General features: G+C 52.0%; 5 protein-coding genes across 5 annotated transcripts; 1 reads left to right on the top strand and 4 right to left on the bottom strand.

The window, feature by feature from the left end:
- Window positions 1–1,007: 1,007 nt before the first annotated feature.
- On the bottom strand, window positions 1,008–2,415 carry CGGC5_v017332 (Clavaminate synthase-like protein; the record flags this gene model as incomplete). The annotated part of the gene is made up of 6 exons (XM_032026782.1): window positions 1,008–1,088; window positions 1,151–1,555; window positions 1,631–1,683; window positions 1,743–1,832; window positions 1,892–2,143; window positions 2,196–2,415. 6 exons carry the CDS (start codon window positions 2,413–2,415, stop codon window positions 1,008–1,010), a joined length of 1,101 nt encoding a protein of 366 aa, XP_031876779.1.
- A 667-nt stretch (window positions 2,416–3,082) lies between these two features.
- Window positions 3,083–5,526, top strand: liz1-9 (Pantothenate transporter liz1; the record flags this gene model as incomplete). The annotated part of the gene is made up of 17 exons (XM_066153895.1): window positions 3,083–3,241; window positions 3,306–3,364; window positions 3,426–3,486; window positions 3,543–3,581; window positions 3,643–3,704; window positions 3,764–3,790; window positions 3,834–3,908; window positions 3,967–3,983; window positions 4,037–4,083; window positions 4,141–4,254; window positions 4,315–4,422; window positions 4,503–4,627; window positions 4,703–4,800; window positions 4,854–4,916; window positions 4,973–5,165; window positions 5,222–5,296; window positions 5,358–5,526. The coding sequence occupies 17 exons, from the start codon at window positions 3,083–3,085 to the stop codon at window positions 5,524–5,526; spliced, it is 1,491 nt and encodes a 496-aa protein (XP_066006732.1).
- An 8,543-nt stretch (window positions 5,527–14,069) lies between these two features.
- CGGC5_v017330 (uncharacterized protein) lies at window positions 14,070–14,681 on the bottom strand (the record flags this gene model as incomplete). The annotated part of the gene is made up of 1 exon (XM_032026779.1): window positions 14,070–14,681. One exon carries the CDS (start codon window positions 14,679–14,681, stop codon window positions 14,070–14,072), a length of 612 nt encoding a protein of 203 aa, XP_031876786.1.
- Window positions 14,682–16,016: 1,335 nt separating this feature from the next.
- On the bottom strand, window positions 16,017–16,959 carry CGGC5_v017329 (uncharacterized protein; the record flags this gene model as incomplete). The annotated part of the gene is made up of 3 exons (XM_032026778.2): window positions 16,017–16,592; window positions 16,649–16,715; window positions 16,940–16,959. The coding sequence occupies 3 exons, from the start codon at window positions 16,957–16,959 to the stop codon at window positions 16,017–16,019; spliced, it is 663 nt and encodes a 220-aa protein (XP_031876790.2).
- Window positions 16,960–19,040: 2,081 nt separating this feature from the next.
- CGGC5_v017328 (uncharacterized protein) lies at window positions 19,041–20,195 on the bottom strand (the record flags this gene model as incomplete). Its single annotated transcript, XM_032026777.2, has 1 exon — window positions 19,041–20,195. One exon carries the CDS (start codon window positions 20,193–20,195, stop codon window positions 19,041–19,043), a length of 1,155 nt encoding a protein of 384 aa, XP_031876781.2.
- Between the last annotated feature and the right edge of the window lie 258 nt (window positions 20,196–20,453).

Here is a 20,453-nt window from a genome sequence, read left to right as displayed (position 1 = left end):
CTCTATTCATAAGCCTTGGCCCTTGTCCCACCTCCCCTTTCTAGAACGAAGCTCTAGTTGCCCTCCATGATTCTCCAACTCCTCCCAAAATGAAGTCCAGACGCAGGTCAGGGGCAACATCCACAACCAGCTCCAAGTGGAAGTTCAAGATCGGCGGGGTCAGCTCCAGATCCACGAACAAGTTCCAGAGAATAGCGAGCCCAGAGAGACAGACGAAAAGCCAGCCGACTTTTTTTTTTCTGCGAGTCCATAAGGAGAGGCGTCGGTTCCGTGTGTGCGAAGCTTCTATAACGCGGGCTCAAGCTCATTCCTCGGGCAGCCAGGGCCAATCCGCGGTGTTGCCGGTATCATTAAAGAAAGCGGCGGCCTGCAGCAGTTAGAAAGATGGGAAACAGAACGCTTGGAACCTCACAGACACAGCTTTTATACCAGACAATTCATCGAGTACTTGGAGCACAGAAGGCTCAGAGGAATTTTGGTAAATGGATCCAGACGTGTAACGGGCTAGAGCCCGGCCGAGATCTCCGGCTTTGCCGGAGCAGCTACCGAGATCCGGCTCCGCCGGATCCACTATTCTGCTGTAGCACACCGCCTAGCCCCGGTCTGCATCACTGCTGCTAGGCGCCTATCCCTGTAAAGTCCTTTCCTCCTTCTTCAGCTTAGAATAGTCAATCGACGGCACCTCTACGTTGAACAAGCCTAGGGGCCAGCCCCTTACAAGACGGAGTGGTTGAAGGTAAAAGGAGGGGATCAGAGATCGAAGCCAGTAAGCCGCAGCAGGGAGAAAGAAACGCTGAAGTGGTGCATCTGAATCTATCACTCCAGCTACTCGGCCTCCTCAGTTTCTAATGAGAAGCTTTACGGATGAGGAATGTGTTCCCGTTCGACCAGAGACAGAGGTTCGCTTACCATCTCTGTTTGAAGCCGAACCAAGGAGATTCAACTGGAAGGGACGCATTTTGGGGGACTGTTGATAGAAAGGCCGTTTCAGTACTCGGCCGTTGCCCTTACAGCGGCGCGAACTTCTCGTGTCCGTCCCAGAGGCTGATGAGGAGCGATCTCTCGCCAACCCACGGCGAACGCGCGTGCTGCTCTCAGTTGTCAGCCGATTGAAGCCGATCTAAGAAACATCAGTCTTGCGGAACGCTACCTGAACCGTGTAATTATCCAGCAGCGCGACATCGCCTTTTTCCCACGGAACCAAAAACTGAATCTCGTCGCCAATCTCGAGTAGTCGCTCCAGATACTTGGGCGGAATCTCGCTGTCGTCGCCGTACGTCGTCGGCAGGTGATATCGCCCATCGGGCCCGCGATGCGGCGGATCGAGAGCCTGCTGGTCGCGCATGCGGCCAAAGACGCCCGCCAGGCCGTTGAAGAATGTGAGCTTGCCCGTCGAGGCGACCCTGCGGATGGCGGGCACCCTGGAGAGAACGACGAGCGAGCCGTCGCGTTGCCACTCGCCCTCGACATGGAGACGGTCGGCGAGGAACCTTTCGACTTTGGCGCGTTGGACCTCGAGCGTGTCGCCCTCTTTGATTTCGTGGCCATACGAATCCTATGAATTTGTGTGAGTTGTTCAGCTGTAGATCACGTTTGAACAGGTGCGACTTGCCTTCCAGTTCCAGCCGACTCTCTTCCAGTCAGGGTCATCTTTCGATGGGTAGTATTGACGCCCGATGACACCTGGGCGAGAGTATTAGCCGCGCCAAGTCATGGAATGCCCTTGTATGTTCTGTTTTCACCTTTTTCCTCCAAGTCTCTGATAAAGTCTGGCAACTCTTTCTCAAGTATGTCATACAACTCCAGTGAAGACAATAATGGAGTCTGGCCGCCTAATAACCTTGTTAGATCCCGAGAAGCAGCATATTGTATGTAGGGGATTGACACATACCTTGTCGAGGGACCTTCTCTGAGAAGAAGAAAAGCACACCCGGGAAGTTTGCAGACCGGCCATACTTATTGTGGAAATAGAACCGGACGGTTGGGGGCTCTTCGTTGGCCGTCTTGACCGTCTCTGAGATGGTGGTTCGCTTCCCAGAGAGGCCGATTTCCCGGTGAAGGTTGGGCAGGCCGAAGGCGTGCACGAACTTTGAAAAGTCGCCCGCGTCTTTCAACAGAAAGCCGCGGAAGAGAATCGCGCCGTCTACGGGTATCAGCTCATATGTATGATTGACTCGAGCACTGGGGAGACCAACGGTCTGTTAGGAGTTTGTTGAAGACGTTCTTGTCCGCCAAAGCCTTCAAGTGGGAGAGTACGTCATCAATGTCAATGAACGACTGCCCTTTCTTGACCCGAATCCCAAGGGGAAAATCCTGGCTGTGTACTGTGCGGCTTCCGGGAATGCTGAAGATCTCCACCCGGTATTCCGTGCCCGGAAGTTCTGGGCCGGTCGCGTCGGGGGCTGTCGTAGGCATGTTCAAATCTTGCAATCACGGACTCCGGCAAGAGCAAAGAGAGAGACAGAGACAGAAGTTGCCGTGTTGTTAGCGAAATTCAGGACAACGAGATTTAATCACTTCCAGCGAAGATTAGACCTGACTTTTCATCTTGCCTTTTGCCTCAACGGAAAGACAGGCTGCACAATACTAACACAGCTTCGATCCATCACAAGCCGACGGGATAAAACGACATTGCATCCCTCATGGCATCATTGCCAGAAAATATGACGTCGCAGAGATAAGCAGGGCCCGATGGAATCCCGACCGGCTAAATTCTTACCCTAGCCACTCAGAAGTCATACACCACCGGTGACGCAATTCTCCAGTCGAGTTGTGACATGGCTTCTCATTTTGCCATACACGGAAGTATCACGGAAGTATTCTGGCGTCTGATTAGACGTCACCCTCACAGGACCCGTTTCATTCCCCGACTTGTTAGCTCGCATATTCGGGTCATGAGTGCGAGAGTGCGAGACGGGCATTTTCCGTGACATGGGTTGATTCTTCGAAAGCAAGCGACGCCGAAGTACGGAGGCTCTGATGGACGTTAAATGCCAGGAACTCATTGTAGAGGTTTTCCTGTCCAGGACAGCTCAATACCATTACTGTGCAAGGTTTTCATTTGAAATAAAAATCTGCTGCAATGGCGCCCGTGTCGCTAGAAGACAATGTGCCTTCAAAGGCCAGCGAGTTGACAACTCGTATCTTTCCCGCCATCGAGGAAGAGCGGAAAACGACGTGGCGGCATTTCTTCTGGGATGCGTGGGACAAGACGCCCGACGAGAGAAGGCTGATTTTCAAGGTATTCTGAAGTTATTTGATTCTAGACTTTGCTTTTACCCCTGATAGGCTTGCTGACTTTGCAGATGGACATCACTCTAATGACCTTTGGATGTCTTGGAACATTCATCAAGTATATCGATAGGTAAGGTGAACCATCCGCCCTTTTCTCCCAATTATTGACTGATGATTGATGAACCCTCTAGATCCAACTTGAACACGGCGTTTGTGTCTGGAATGAAAGAGGAAATGTCACTTTACGGGAATGTACGAACTTCTCACACGCAGGAAGCCGAGATGATCACTGTTCTGATAAGAAACAGGAACTCAATTACGCCAACACCGCGTACAGTGTTGCGAACGTAGGAATAGATCCATTGGGAGGAAATATTTTCAAGGAAAGAAGTCACTGACATTTCGAAGATCATAGGACTGTGGCCTGTCAGCATTGCCCTGACTCGTTCGACCCCGAGATACTTCATACCGTAGGTATGCACTCGACATATTTTCCTCTCTGCCCAGTACTAATACGGCGTTCAATCAGACTCATGGAAACAGGATGGACCATATGGTAGGTATTCCACCACAGCCTGGCAGGCTCTAACAATGAGCAGCACTCTGGGTCAAGCCTTCATGCGTACTCCGCTGCAAATGTACGTCATGAGATTCTTGTTGGGTCTTTTTGAAACGTGAGTCCCACTCCTCAATCGACGGCAAGATATTTTCAACACTGCTGACTGGGGCAAGTGGTCATTGGTCCTCAAGTAAGTAAAGCCTTTGGCCATGGACGTGGCAGTAGGTCTGACCTGCTACATAGTTATCTACCTATGCGGTGCATGGTATCAGAAACGAGAACTATCCCGCGTACGTCGAACTGCCAGTGTAACAGCACCCGACGGTCTGAACTGACACCGAGGCTAGAGAATCGCAATCATGAACTGTGCCACATCAATCGGCCCCATGTTTAGTTCGTACCTCCAAGCGGCGGCATACACGGGACTGAATGGTGTTCACGGCCTCTCAGGCTGGAGATGGGTTAGCGCTATAGAAGACAAGGCGGACAAAACTCAGAATGGATGCTAACTCGGGTCTCAGCTTTTTATCATTGACACTGTCATTTCCGTCGGAATCATCATCCCACAATTCTTCTTCTACCCGGATGTCCCGGCGAGACAGCAGCCAAGCATTGTCTTCAGCGAAGCCGTAAGCCAGCGATTCTTTTGCACGTCCTCTTTACTTCTAAGTCTACCTTTTAAGAAGATGCTGACGAGCGTCTTTGACAGGAGATAGAGCTCGCTCGAGACCGCAACCCAAAGGAAGGCCGCGTCAAACAGGGAGCCTTTACCTGGGCCCAAGCCAAGCGCTGTGTCACGACCCCGGATATTTTCCTTTTGTGGCTGATTTCCGTGTGAGTTTCAGGTTTCCCTTGCTTGGCACGACAACCAATGGAAGGGTTGCATGGCTAACCGAATATCCTTCCTAGTTGCAACTCCGTCGCTCATTTGCCCTCCGACTCCATGGCGTTCTGGTTCAAGGCCTGGAACACCATCAAACCGGGCTCCTATACCGTCCCACAGATAAGTAAGCTATTTTCTCCACGAGGAAATCTCAAGTCAAGTACCTGACGAAAGCAGACAACTACACCACTCCTCTCGGAGGCGTGACCGTGATCCTCACGCTCGTGTTTGCCTGGTCCAGTAAGTTTAACATAGATCACTCTACTAGTTCTCACGACTCATTATTGTTCTTCCAGGTGACACTTGGTTGAAGGGCCGTCGCTGGCCAATGTTGGTGGTCGGCGGTGTGGTCACCGGCATAGTTTGCATTCTACTGGCCGCCACGCCCGTCTTCCCCCAAAACAAAGCCTTCAGATGGTTTCTCTACTACAACACAAACTGGGCATTCGCTGCCAACACCATGTTTTGGTCCTGGACACAAGACACACTGTGAGCACCTCTGAAGCCGACGAAGCGGTCTGAGCTGATCATGATGGGGAAAATAGCTCCGGGGATCCCTTGACTAGATCTTTTGCAAGCGCCGGGCTGAATGTATGCAGTTGGACGACTATAGCCGTGGTGTAGGTGCCCCCATCCTGTCATTCATGGCGCGTGAGTACACTACTGACAAGACGCCTACAGACCCCTGTTCGCTTTTAAGACGATCGATCAACCTGCGGTTGTCGGCGGCAACTGGGGCACGGCGGGGATGGCGTTTCTCTATGCGATCGCCGCCCTCACGCTTGCTCACATTCAGTACAAGCGGGAGAACAAGAGTCTGGAGGCCGAGGTGGAGACGAGCAGCACGTAACACAGTGGTTGACACTGCTTAATGCTGTCCATGTCTTCTCAAGTAGTTGCTGAGTGGGATTGACCTGAATCCTAGGTTTTGAGACCTGGTAGGCTTATTTAGTCATTTTGGGTAGAGCCTCCATACTTGGACCACACTGCAAATGCGGCTGTTGCTACAGAAGAGATCCAGAGGCAAACCAAGGAAGGTTTCCTTAGCCCATAGATCGGTCTCGAGGGCACAAGGTAACGGCAACGAATGGAAAATCTCGTCTCCACAGGTTGGTGCACATACACTGGCCACCGTTCGTCTGTTCTTGCGACGGCGGATACAGCGACCATGGCTTTGCGGGGTCTTGGAGACAGGGCTATTGTAGGTGTTTAGTGCAGGCTAGGTAGACTGAAGAAAGAATGATGAGAGAGATTGACGGACGGATTTATTGGTCGTCTGGTTGTCAGCTGTCTTTGGGAATTGGCTTACGATGTGGAGGTATGCGAGGAAATGCAGAACTCCTTATCAAAAGTGTTGGGAACGTCTGCTCGTGCAAGGAAGACAGTGAAGCGCCTGGAATGTGTAATTCGAGTGTTGGTGCTCACGCAGAGACAGGTATTTGCGAGTCGTTTGAGCTTGACTATCAGCTGCGAAGGTTGCATGGGCAGCTTCGTCTGAAAACATCTGTGATGGAGAAAGGCAATGAGCGCGGGATATGCAGAGCACACGCTTGACAAACAAGTCCATACTTTGTCTACTTGGGCCGCCAAACGCAACGATAGGAGGCAAGGACGAAGATGGAGGAGATTACAGTCAAGTGATGATGGTGTCTTGACGGGAGCACATCGTTCCGCAACTCAAGTTTGTATGGGAGACACGGGTTTCGTCGAGTGTACGATCCAAATGATTGATGCCCTCAGCCAGAAGAGCTGGGTTCTCGCCCTGCTATCGTGGCGCAAAGAAGCAGAGCTGTCGAAGGTGGATACACGAGACGTCGGGAGTCTTGAAACGCTTTACTAAGGGCATTGATTCGCATTCCTGATGATCTTCGTGGGGAGACGGCAGCTCTCAACCTAGTCTGGCTCGTCGAGGGCCAGGAGGGTTTCTCGGGTGGATTGGTTGAGTTCGTCGATGCTCAGGAAAGAGGGGCACTGGTTATCGGTCGGTTCTCGCCGGGGGTTGATATTAGAGGGTGTCGTCTCGGATTGTCGGGAGTATTGATTCGAGTTGACAAGATGCCTGCATGATGAGTGTTCCCGATGGCGGGAAGGTCAGTAGGAGACAGAAGAAGCAAATAAAACAAAGGAAAGGTACTTTGGTCAAGGCTCCTTGTTGATGGCACGAGACAGCGGCAATAAAGGGGGAAAAGTCGCGGCGGGGGGTGCAGCGAACATGGTCGGCATCTGCATTTGTGCCTCCCGGAGTGACGGGGCTGATGTAGTTGTTTCGCACGGAAAGAAGAGGGAACGATTTGAAAGATTGATGGGATGAGAGGGACTCGGACGACGCTGAGGTTCGCCCCGGTGGAGGTTGGAATTCGATGGAGAGGCCCGGGCAGGTACATGGGCAAGGCGCCTGCCATGTCACTTACCTGTCAAGCATGGTCCAAAAGTAGGAGCGCATCGAACGGGGCCGAGTGGGCTGCATGCAAAAAGAGTTTCTGGGAAGGCCCAAAGAGGGGAATGGTGACTTAGGCAAGTAGGTCCTCAACCCAAGATCAACAGGAAGGAAGGTGGGGGAGGGGGGGACAGGTGCAGTATCGGCAGGCACGATGGCCAAAATCACAATGTACTGGAGCTTCGCGGGGCGGACGAGTCAACCTCATCCACTGGACGTCTTTTGAAGCACTCGAGGCTGTCGGCAAACCCGATTACACCGTTCAGCCCCCTCAAAAGCTCTTCGAGTTCATCTTTGCTGGATCCTTGCAATAGTGCCTTGGTTTTGGCACTTGAGTTCCTCGCCGCCCCCTTGGCCTTGACTTTGGTAGAATCATTTTCGCCCCCTCTCCCGCGGACCCCCGTGCCACTAAGACGGCAGCCCAAGTCTCGAAACTATCCGAGGAACCCTTGCGCGCGGTCGGCGAATCAAAGGACATGTTTAGAAATCTCGCTGGCCCCAGCCATTGCCGTTCGGAGGGATCGAGACCCAAGCTTTCGGATTGCTGCTGCGGCTGGATATTCCGACGCGGTGGGCAGTCTCCGGTCATTTTTTGAAGACAGCTCGCAAAACCCGTGCACTCTTTGCCGAGAACTTCGCGGCAAACAACCATCTTCAAGCACATCAGCCTTGCACCCACCCCCTTGGCTCACAACACTCCTTCCGCCGTCGCGATGATGCTTGCTGTAATATTCCGATGCACTCCGCGTCACATTCGCAATGCCGACTTTGCAATTCACCGAGACACCTCTCTGGCTAGGTAGGTACCACGAGATGACTCCCGATTTCGGCGCTGAATATCGGGAGGTACCCTCTGTGGATACAGCGGGCAGCCTCCAGTGCCCGGCCCCCTCCATCCCTAACAACCTAACGGAACGGTGTAATTCGTGCAACACCAAGATTTCCGTACCATCGACGAAGCCAATGCATCAACCATTCCGTAGGAACATATTCCATCAATGTCGTCATGTCCCCTTCTCACCGTATTACATACCATCCCCAGGTGTTCTTGCTTCCCAAGGTTGTCTGCTGTGCGCCAGTTGTCGAGGCATTGAAATATTTCTCGGATGGTGGCATTCAGACGTGAATGTCCAAGCGTCAGAGCATCATCTCCTTCTCATCAGGAGCCCTTCCAACTCAAAAGGGCCGAGACAAATACGCTTCGAAATACCTGATGGCTGAAATGGTCTATTTGGACAGAGTCAAAGTGTCGTCAAGCGATCTCGCTCTCAAATTCCATCGGGCAGTGCGACAAAAGACATGCCAGACACGGAAAGCGAAGTGAGAAATCTTTCACTACAGAGCGTTTCTTTCAGGGCATGGACTTTCGAGCGCACGATTCCAATGATTTGAAATGTCTCTTCTTGAGCCTGAGTCTGATCGCGATGTTCATAAGCAAGTAAAGATCTATGTGCGGCTTAGGACTCAGCTTCAGGGCAACCGGCATCCCGTATGTCTCTCTTTCAAGACCATCGAGCACGCATATGCTGCAGGCAACCCAGCATCGTTTCTTAGATTGGGTGCATGTTTATCGTGAGAGGAAACAACGGTGGCCCTATGTCTGGGTCCCGAGCAATGTCTCGGAAATGGCTTTGACAGAGCATTGGCTACTTTGAGCGGCAGACAATCTCTGTGACTGTCGGCCAAGAGATCGGAAGACTCCAAAAGATGACTGTACTGTCGCATCACCCGGGACGGGGAGATAAACAGTCTCAGGGATGACGGTTTATCATCGAACGTGATGATGTGGGTCAGCATTTCGGCATGCGTTTGTCTCACGAGAGGTGATCTTCCGTTGGCAACAAGCAGCCCAGTATCCCTCGTCTGTTCCTTCTCAGCATGACCTACCTGGATCATGCCGGCTGTATTGATGGGCATCATGCGCATCAGAGAGACGTGGCAGGTAACCTCCGCCCTGGCTCTGGGGGATGTGGGCATGGACTTTGCGTGTTGACTATACCGACATGAAGACTGTGGGTATCAGTTGTTGTCCTGGTGATGCGTGTTCTTGAGGGAATCTTCGCGATGGTCCTGACGCCTGTCTTGTCAAAATAAGCCACAATGTCGTTTGCGAATTGGAAAGGGGCAAACCAAAGGGGCTCGGTACAGGCTGTACATAGTCATGCCCATCATATTTCTCAGTCTCTGCATCGTCAGAGCGCTTTCAGAGGAGTACTGAGCCGTCCGGAATGACTAGCAGCAGCATGTGTTGCGTCGGTCCGCGTCACTACTTTGAGCACACCATGTAGATATCGGAGAAAAATGAGTCGCAGCTGACAGTCACGGCTTTGAATTGCTGCGCACATTGACCAGAAGTCTGGGTTCCTGGGATAGGGGTTTGAGGGCGAGGGCAGGATGTCGCCTTGGGGGCCCGAAAACAGTCTTTTGAACGCTCTTGGCTTACCACAGCACTATGAAAGCTTTTGTAGAACGCCGCTATCTATCATGGGGGGCCCAACAAAAGGTCAGTCCGCTTCAACGAGTTCCCTGCCGCAGAGGGAGCAGCACATAGGCAGTCGCACATACTGCTCACCACGGACGCGCACAACTTGTCGAAGCCCCCCGACATAATACCCTCGCCCGGGTGCGCGTGCCCGTATTGAAAAATCATCAAAAGGGGGTCGGAATTAGCTATGCTCTGGAGAAAGTACGAGCGCGGATCTGTAGGTTGACGGACATGTTTTGGACCAGCGTGTGGTTTGCTTTCAACTGTGGACGGCGCGGCAAAGGACAGACAGATCAACCTGGCGTCCTCGTTACAGGGACTATCCCTCTTACTAGCAGTCTTCTTCTCTGATATAAATCATGCAATTTGCTCTTCGTCGTGTGCGGTCATGTCGCCGAACTTCGTGGAAATTGTGAGCCGCTCCTTGGCTTTGGCACTGGACAGCGACTACTTATGCCTCGGGCCAAGCTAATCTTGCGGAGTCCGTTGGCCCTTCTTTGACTCAACATGGGGCTTCGTGAACCGCGCTATGATTTCCTGGGTCAGTGGCTTTCTAGGAAGCCAGGGAGGAAGCTTGATACAGGCTGGGACATGACATACTAGAACATCCACTTCAACGTCCACACGGAGACGCCGAGGTGCTCGTCATTCCTTAAACGCTACCGAACGACGTGCTCAAAAAATAGGTACTTGGCTGAGTCAAATCTGACCAGCTGCTACGCTGCATAGTCCTGGTGTGATGACTGTTCAAGCCTGTCGACAACACACTTATATAGATCAAGCGCATGACGGAAGCAGGACCATAACGTGTTTGAGGAAGGGCTTGGGTCTGGTTGATTAAGCGGATGACCCGAACCTCTGCATGTGTCTTTTGACACCTCCTGAACAAGGAATGCCGAGAACAAAGATCCATGGATTGCAACACACGACCAGAATCCGTTCATGCTATAGGACTTGGACCTGTTCGGTGTTTTCTTCAGGAAGATGTACAACACTGGTGTAAGCTAGCCCAACCGTCTATCTAGGCAGTATTTTCCCTGTGTCTAGCTCTAATGGCTTGTAATTTTCTTGTCGAAGTGGGTAACACGGCAGTTCTGGCGCCGCTGATAGCCAAGTGGCCATGACGATCCAATAGTATGTACTCAGAGCCCTCGCCGTACCTTGTGGAAATGCGGAACGAGCGATATGTTGCGAAGCAAGCGACGGGCTTCGTAGGCGCTAGATGATTCTGCGAACAGAACGGTCGGTCACATTGACCTGCAGACTGCAAAGCACGTTCGCTACACGTACAGCAAGCTGAAGTCGGAATATTTGCAGTCGCGCTGTGCTAATAGGAAACTTGTCGACACCTCAAAGAAAGCTTTGAACTTTTAGCTCACAGCCCCAGCCTGACTGTATTAAGCAAGCCTTCACGGAGTGGTGGTCGTTTGCACAGTCACCAAGCGGATGGTGCGGTGTTGGAAAGGGGTCTCTGGCACAACCGCATTTGGCAAATGGAAACAACTCAACACTCTCCCGCAAACAGAATTGACGGTAGTTTAGCTGCTGCTCCTACGGGGTTCGAAGTGTTCAGTCAACTTTCCTGGCACGCAAGCTAAAGTTCTCGAGGTCGCCCCTGGGCAATCTCAAAGCTCCAAAGACTTGGTTGATCATCAAGGCCGCAAGGTGAGTATTGAAATCAAGGCACTGCCAGTAAAGCACTCTGAGATAGCCGCTAGAGGTTGATTATCGCATCATCCGTCATGTTGTCTTTATCTCTCGCAGGGGTCAGTCTGGGGCATTCCCAAGCAACTCGTGTGCTCGGTGTGCCCAAGGACGGCCGGCGGGTCAAAGGAGCGGCGGAGCCTGTCTCAACATTAGTGGAAAACGTCAGTGGCGACTTTTGAGAACGAAACGAAAGGATACATAAAGACTGCGTCAGATGGTGAGGCGAAGTGAGGCCAGATAAAAAAGATGGCGTTAGCTTTTTCCCCCACTCCCCCCCAATCTTCGCAACCTTGCGACCGTCAGGAAATGATCTTCCCGCTTCTTGATTGGAGAAATGAAATCATTTGGCTTGGAACTTTGAGAACGCTTTCATCAGCAAGAGAGATCGGGTATGGGGGAATCTAGATCGCAGGCGGCAAATCGCATTTGCGGGTTCTAGGTGAGTGTCTGGGTGGCGATTTCACCCGGCCAGATCCACGGGATAAATTTGATTGTTTCGGCTGTCTTCCGCGGTGACTTGGCTACCGTTCATATTACCACGATGACCGCAGATCAGATGTGCCCTCTACGCAGAGGGTGCGAGGGTGGTTCGCATCGAATTGTGGCTGCTGGGCGGCAAAGACGGGATAGCCGTGTTCACCATCCTGAGTAGGTCTTGAGAATGGCGAACCTTTGACAAAGAAAGCTGCCTAGCGGTGCCTGGCGGCGATTGGTATGGCCGGGGGGCGATCCGAAGCAGAGTAAGAGAATGTTCCAGTTTCCGGGAACGAAAGAAATTTGGTCGGTCGAAATTAGTGGGCATTCACAAGTCGGTGAGTGTTTACTTTTCTTCGAGTGATTCGCTCATGAGAAACTGAACTCCCGACTTGCCAAAGATGTTTTCCACGGACAAGCAGCTGTCGGGATGCGGTGCAGAAGAGAGGGAGTGAGCGGATGTATTTCCCCAGTTGCCCCTCAATAGCCGACTTGAGGCAGACAGTCCCCCATTCTCATGACGTCGAGAAGGTCAAAGTTGAAGGTGAGTGCTGAAATCACCAAACAGAACAGGGACCACACAAATGCCAATCCTTTAACAGAGTTCCGGGGGTCGAACCGCAAATGTTCACCAATCCTGTCGATGAACAGGGCTTAGAACTTGCGGTGAGCATCGTGCACATCACTCCGGTTTTGGCGACGGTTCACGCAATGCTTTCCCTTCGAATACTGGAAGGAATCCCGTGGTTGGCCCAGACAGTACACGGATGTGAGAAAAGCTGATCCCGAGAAACCAAGGACGGGATTCCTTATTGTTCTAGTGTAGCGGTAAGCAGGGCGAAACTCGACATTTAGAGAAGTTTTGACGAATGAGATGGTGTCAGCTGAACAAAACGAGGGCGCCGTCAAATTGAGAATAGTGAGAATGCTGAGAAAAGGACTTTTTGTAGCAGTCACCTGCAAACTAACACGAGCAGCAAAACAGGGACAGTGCCAAAGAAGAAAAATCGCCTTTGAAGGGGTTCGAACTTGCAACCTCTAAGACGGACAAGAAGAATATTGAGTGTCCAACGGTAACCAACCAAGGCACTATCCATCTTTCTTTCCTTCTCACTTTTTGTTCGTAGTTTGCCGCCTGGAGGCGCACCTTGTTGGGGCAGGTAGGAATACGCTTGGTCGTCTTCAATTGCCATATAAACCTTGGCCTCGTCTTCTTCAGGGTCTCATGTGTGGCAGAAGTAAGCAATGACGTCTACGAGCGCCCATCCGTTCTTCTATGAACAATTCAGACACTGCGAAGCGTGCGCGACAAGCTGAATACTGTTAGCCATCTTGATTCATCAGGTACCCTCAATCACGATGGAATTGACAATCGCAAACGGGAATGCCCTCGTAGGTCACAACGTGTGGCACTAAGAGCACATTAGCATCCAATCTCCCAACGGCAAGAAGTTGTCAATAGCTGGCACTAGCCGTCAATAATCCTCCGGTCATTTCTGCAATGGAAAATGACCCAATCTCTGGTGAAGCCACTTGGTGCGCTTGGTGCTGGCGAAGTACGTCTGGCGATCCGTATTGAGATGACGGGCATACCAAAAGAAGAGCATCGATCAATATGAAGACAGTCGATGCAATCCGTCGCAGATGTACGGATTACCCAAGTGCCTAAGTGAGATTAACGATGGACAATGGAATACAACCAGTGGTTCTCAAAGAGAGCATTCTGTCTGGCAAGTAAGGAGGAAAGTGTTGAATCCACCTGCTCCGAAGTCGAGGCGTGCCGAAATCACTCCGATGCTAATATGCGATCGCCGTCAATAATTTCAGGCCATCAACGGCCTCGCGACCTCTATGCAAAGGTCTTCTCAGTCTTACATCATTGAGAATTTAGAGGCATTACACATCATGGGCGGCTGGGGAAGCTGATGGAATGGTCTGATCCTTCTTGCGAGAGCCCTTCCCACCTTCTTCAACACCTTCGCTCCATCGCAAATAGAGGCATTCAAAAGTATGTTTAGACATTTCACAGAAGTGCATGAACTCAGTGGTCGTGATGGCTCATCAATGAGCCCTCTTGGGGGCTCGAGGCCGTACAGACGGATCAAACATGTCTTGAGTAGGGAAATAGTTCCCCAGGCAGGGTTGACTTGGTACAAATATGGAGATAGAATAAAACCTTGGCAGACGCGCAGGGGAAACCTGCGGAGCAGGAAAGACGCCAAGACCAAAGAATCCCCGTATAATGAAGAGGGAAGACGTTCTGACATATTAAGGGCAAAACAGAGAATAATCATTCTGAACCCCGTCCACGAAGAGCCTGCAGGCGTTCTCGAGTCCTCCGCAGCTCCTGAAAATGCTCATTCGCTGTGTCTCCCCAAGCAGTCGACTTGTAATCCTCCAAAACCTCCTCCGCATATTCCTTGATCATCCCAAGCGCGTCGTTGTACCTGGCCTCCTCTAGATCACGCTGAACTGTGACGGCAGCCGGCTCCTCTCTGAGGCTGAGAGGGTCTTCGTACCGAGTTGCCGACAGATGTTTGTCTCGCTGGACCACAGAGATGAATCGACGAATACGCTCCACGCGTTCACGGTGGAACAGGTCGAGCGACTGCATCGATCGAGCGCATATATCATGCTTACGCTCCAGCTCGGTGAGCTCGGCGAGCTCGTCGACGGTAGTAGCGTCTGATGCAACATGCTTCATGCGATTTTCAGCTTCAGTGGCAACGTTGGAAAGCATTTGCTGCCTCACCTGGACTTGTTCTGCGTGAGAAGCAGATCGAGTCTTTCTACCATGCTCGACTTCACCTTGGGTGTCCTTCATGTGCGTTCCATGTCTGGAAGCCTTCTCCCTGGTCGGCCTGGTTTGCTCTGCCTTCTTGTTGGCTTTCGCCTCGGCCATCCTGGCTCGAAAGGCCTTCTTTTTGTCGGCGGTCCATTTGGCCGATTTTCGGCTTCGTTTGGCGCCTGCCATCTGCACGTCAAAGTCAAAATCGATTGATAGACTCGCTCGGAAATAGATCGAGATATCTGAGCCTACCCTTCTTCGTTCTGAATGACGCGGAGGAGATGATGGAGATATTCGGGATGGCGTCAAACCCCAAGTGCGGTGGTGGAAGAGTGGGGGTTTAGAAGTTGAGCGCGATTCGAAAACCAGCAAGTCAATGGCCTGGCGCAGAGATTTACGCGACGCGACTCCGCGAAAGAACAACAATCCTCCAAGGAAGGTGCGACTAAGGCTACGTTCAAGCAACCTCTCCATCAAAGAGGCAGGCGGCGTTATGGGCGGACATGGACGATGACTGCCGCCTGTTTTCGTTTGATCCTGCTTTTCATTCTGGCTATCAATCACAAATATATGGTCTTTGGCCCCCATCTTCTCATTCTCCCTGCCTCTTTCATTCTTGTACGTCATTACAGAAATTGATCTGCCAGTGTTTACCACCAGCATCCCAGACAACATCACCAGGAGAACCTGAGTAGTTGTGAGATGTTGCTATAGGTATCGAGCAGAACTTTTGAGCGTTCGCTACGTATTTTCGCTCATTAGAAACATATTTCTCTTGTTCAAGTCATGTAGCCAGTTGCCTTCTTTTGCCAACCTCTCCGACTCAAGCTACCTTTAAGAATGTTGCTGCGCGCAAGAGATGACTCGACTGACTGGCCGCAAATGCAAGTGCTAATGATCAATCTTTGGAAGATAGGTGAAGTAACCATTGTCGCATGCTTTTCATTCATCGGCATGATGGCTTCATTCATCAGTTGTGTACAACAGCTGCTTTTGGCAATGTTGATTCCAAGAGTACGCAGCCAACTATCATCAAAGAATGCGAGCAGAGATTAGTTAATGGGGGCTCTTGTTGAGTCTTTCATAGACCTCTACACTGGTATTGAGTCACCTGTGGGAGGCGACGCAGCTGAACCTATCGCTTGACCCCGACCATTCCCATGAGTATGAAAGGCCACGATTGTCTCGGGCACTTGTCTCGCTGTGAGAGCTAGCATGAAGAATATAAAAATGTGGAGGCAATTGGTACAATGATTAATCAAAGTGTCAAGGGTAGTATTACAGACTTCGCTGGACGCATTGAAAACACAATACAAGCAAGGAGTCCGGTATCGATACTCATCCAGCCCCAAGTATGTAACGAAATAATACACAGATAATCCAGGGAAATTCAAACGTCTCCACAGCATTCAACGCTTCCAGCATGAAGCGCAAGCTGGCGAGCCAAAGTCAGCCGTCATGGCCAACCATAAAGTCCATCACCATCCCGGTGCAAGATTGCGAGACCACGACATTCCATTCGCGACTGTTGGCACCCTCAGCCTGGGCTCTAGAGACCAGCTCTTCTTCCTTCTCACGGCGCATTCGCCTCCTTGCCCCTTGCGAGATGCGTGCCGGCCTCCATATATGGGGCCTGTCCTCTGCCTGGGGCTTGCGATGCCTTCTACTTGCGCCTGCTTCTACTTTTCGGACTTTGTGTATCTCTGAAGCGCGCCGGTAGTGAAGCTCCGTGGTTGGACTCCACAGGTCGTCCTCATTATTGTCGCGTGGCACCAGCTTTGTTTCCCAGTCGACGGAGACGGGGTCGAATGCAGCGTCGCTCTCTGTGCCCTTCTGTGCGTTGCCCGACACAGAGTCCGTATCGCTGGATGCATGGATGCAGTCCATACTGTCGTCGACTTTGGCGTCGTGCGCGTTTCGCCAGACTGTGAATACTTGGTTGCATTTCTTGCAAAGCAATTCCGCCTTCGAGATCGCGGCGGAGGGGGTCACGGCCGTCTGGGGAAGGGGCTCTGCGGTCGGCATCTGGAATATTTACGCGTCAGCCGAAGTCGAAGAATGAAGTGGTGGTTGGAGCCAACCTCTGAGCGAAGGGGATTTCGTGAGACCTTCTCCCAGTCACTCAACGCACGGGATATGTAGGGACGACTGTATCGAAGTCGCAATATCTTGTGGACATTGTGACCGGCTTGTTAGAGTCGCCACTCTTCTATTTCCAGGGTTGGAGTCGTTTCGGGTGTGTTGGAGACCTTTCAGGGAGCGGAATGATTGCTTGTAGTGTTTGCTTTCTCAAAAAGGCAAGATCCCGGTTCTTTGCTGACAAAAGGATTGTTGGAGGGTGGTTTCGTTGTGTTGTTGGTCCTCATGATGACCTCAGAGGTGGGGATCTCATTGTTGGTTCGGGGCCCACTCCGGACCCGTCGTGGTGTACATACTGGACCTTTTTTTCTTTTGTCTGTTTCTTTTCTGACCCATTCAGCACAAAGGAGCCAATGCGAAGATGCTTGCAACAGTCAGATCCCAGAGTTCGGGTATCATATTCTGAATTTGACTGAGCTTGGGCGCTCAGCTTAGCCGCTTGAGATGACTGGCTTGTTGGGGTACATCGAAGATCCCTGCATGTGTGAAATGAAGGATGTGATTGAGCAAGGGGTGTACCCTTGGCGCTTGGTGGGGTCCCCATGTGATTGTTGTTCCTGTTGGTATCCTCCGCCCATTTGGCCACTCATACCAGCGGCCGACATGTCTTGCCGCAGCTGTCTGTGTAATTACATCCGGCCAACCACCGAACTGACGGCGCCTGGGCCCATTTATCCGGCCCCGGAATACCCACTCGGCATGCGGGCGGTGCACCGATCCCGGTCACTGCGACACGGAGGAGTGAGTTCAAGGAAGACATGGCTCTGCTTCATTGAAGCCCGCAAAGTGCACTATTGGACATGATTGAGATATCTTACTCAAGTGTGAGATTTGTGAGATGTATTGAACCTGGCCTTCGCGATCAACATGGCCATTTACTTTGATCATCCTTACGATAACCTCCTAAGTAGAATATTAAAGCCAGTTATGTTCAGTTAATGTTTGATTATCTCTCGTAAGTGTGCTCCAGAAGACCTTAAATTTTTTACGGGCCATTAACATGTTCAACCACAAGCCTGGTCACATACTATAGTCCCTTCGAGAATTCGCTCGCCGTCAACACTCAGGCTCTCGGTCTCTATGGCACCGCTGCACTCTGCCTTGCAGATGATCTCTATGCAACAATTTCATATTCGTCCCCAGCCTCATAAGAGAAAGGAAGGGTTTTGCTCCTCTCTGGGCACTGAGGGAGAAGAACCACCACTAACTGCTGCGCAAAATTCCTGGACAGGTTGGCTCCCGCACAAGCTCAAACCTGCGATGAAGATCTTTGAGAAGGTACAGGGCTATCAAAGAGAAATGAACCTGCCACCACTATCAGAATAAGTAGGCGTTATGATGTAAATTGCATTGCTGTGATTGAGATTGTCGACTTTGCATCAAAACTACTCAAATGCCTCCGCGTCTCCAAGACAACAATATAGCTAGCTTTCATGATTTACCCAAGAAGTAAGACCGCCGCCAGCCGCCATATTAAAAGGCTCATTCGGGCACACCAGGTGAGCAGCTTGGAGGATTGTGTTTTGCCGAAACGCATTTAGTGTCAGGATCGAGTGCTTGGAGAAAGAATAATACATGAGGACTTTTCGCGAGCTAATTGGAGACCTTTGGAATGCCAGCTTCATGATACGGACCATGATGGATATTTCCCTCTTTTCATTTCTCCCTTGAATGAGGGCAGGACATGATGGCAGCCAATTGAGTGTCGAAAAAATGAATCCTTTGGCGTCTGGTCGGTTCACTTGGGGTTTAGTGGTGCGGCAGAATATTTTCTCAGTACGACGTGAATCATTTGGGTAAGTTTTTAGACGAGGTTTTGTTGTTCTGGCCCATTTTATGACGCATTCTGTTCACTATGATTGCGTTAATTAACTTGATATGGGATTGTTTTAAGTTTCTGCGAGACATATATGATATTCTTTCGTCTGGTATTCTACTTCAAGTCAGTGAATGAGGTAGTCAGTCCTCTTGGATGAGTCAGTAAGCGCTGCTGATGCTATAAAACCACCTTGGTCTCAAGCTTCAGTAAATCATCGGGAGTCATGAGCAAATCAGCACGCAGATGACGGGAAAATCAATGCGGATAACGAGTAAAATGCAGCGCAGCGCTAGAGTGACGACCAGGAAAGCTCAAGACTCCCATTTGAAAAGAAATAAAAAACAAAGGCGACCAAACAGACAACAACACACGAACCGACAGCAAAGCACCACCGCAACAACAGCAAATCTCAAACGAGCTCGAAAGCAAAGACGAACAACAAAACGAAAACGATAAACGGCCTCAATGGCGCCAGTAAACACAAGCAAACAGAACACGAAACACACCAAACACCCTTACTCGTCGTCTGAATCGAAGACTAAGCGGGTGAACATGGTTCCAGCCCGACGCACCGGCGGCGTTGGCATCAACTCCTCATCGTACTCTGAGCTCAACTCGTCCTCAAAGGCCCGGCCGGCGCGAGGTTCGTTGTTGGGCTCGGCAATGCCCTCCTCTTGGGCGACAGCGGTGTCGAGAACAGCAGCTCGTGCGTGCCATGCGATGTCCTGACGATCGGCAAGCCGCATACGGGATGTGAAAGTGCCTTGCCTAAGCTGGGACATGGTGGTGTCGTACACGCGCTGGGCAATCCTGTCAAGCTCCTCCTCCTGGCTCGCAGGGGGTGCCCTAGGGCGGCGAACACGGCGTGCGGGCGGCGGTTGGGGGACCTCTTCGGAGTCGGAGTCGGAGTCGGAGTCGGAGTCGGAGTCGCGGTCAGAAGAGACGGAAATGGTGCGGCGGCGTTGGCGGGGGGGCGCATCGGACTCTGAGTCGGATTCGGGCCGGGATCGGACGGCGCCGGGAGCAGACCGGACAGCAGGGCGGGCGGGCGAGCTCCTGAAAGGGTCATCGTCGGAACTCGGGGCAGGGGGGCCATGGGGCTCGTTACCAACGAGGGGGATGTTGTGGTCGCGCAAGGGGATATCATTGTCATCGCCGAAAAGCGGATTGTAGTCGCGCGCGTCGTCGTAGCGGAAGTCGAGAAAAGCGTCATTGTTGCGACGAGAAGCTTCAGTCTCTTCCTCTTCCTCATCCCTATGTTGCTGCTGCTGTTGCTGATGGCGCTCCTCCGCATCCTGCATCAGGCCCATGGCTTCTGCTTCTGCTGCGGCCTCCTCCATCTCAGCCTCGTGGAGAGCGAGCATGCGCTGTGCGGCGGCTTCTTCCTGGTGGAGGAGCTCCAGCTCGGCCCAGTCTCGTTCTTCGGCAGCTTGTTCGTGCAGGCGCTGGACCCTCACAACCTCAGCATCGGCGACGGCAAGCTCAGCAGCGAGCATCTTGGCGGCTTGTGTAGCTACGGCCTTGGTGAGGTTAGAGGCCCCGGAGGTGATGACAGCCCGAAGCAGCAGCCCGGCATTCTCAGGGTCTCGTGGGGAGCCAGCCCAGAGAGCGGCCAAGTCGTTGGTGGTGGCGCCAGGGCGGGAAAGCACTTTGTCGGTGATCCAGACCATCTTGCGGATGATGAGGGGGGCGATGGGCGGTCTAGGAGCATAGGCAGCCGGAACCCAGGGGTGAGCTCCCCAACGGTGCTGGAGAGTCGCAAGGCCTCTCTCTGTGCTGATGTCTTTGGCGGCAACGGATGGATTCTCGCGGAGGTGTTGGTGAAGCTGTCGTCCATGGCCTTCGACAGAGGCGAGCAAGGAAGCCGCAGCGCGCGAGGCAGCTTGTGGGCGAACAGCGGCGGCGGGCGTGATGGTGTCGTTGATGAA

Source organism: Colletotrichum fructicola, assembly GCF_000319635.2.
Source record: "Colletotrichum fructicola Nara gc5 chromosome Unknown KSG_Nara_v1_contig12, whole genome shotgun sequence".
NCBI classification, from domain to species: Eukaryota; Fungi; Ascomycota; class Sordariomycetes; order Glomerellales; family Glomerellaceae; genus Colletotrichum; species Colletotrichum fructicola.
Note: the sequence above shows the minus strand (reverse complement) of the source record. Positions and strands in the feature narration are given on the sequence as shown.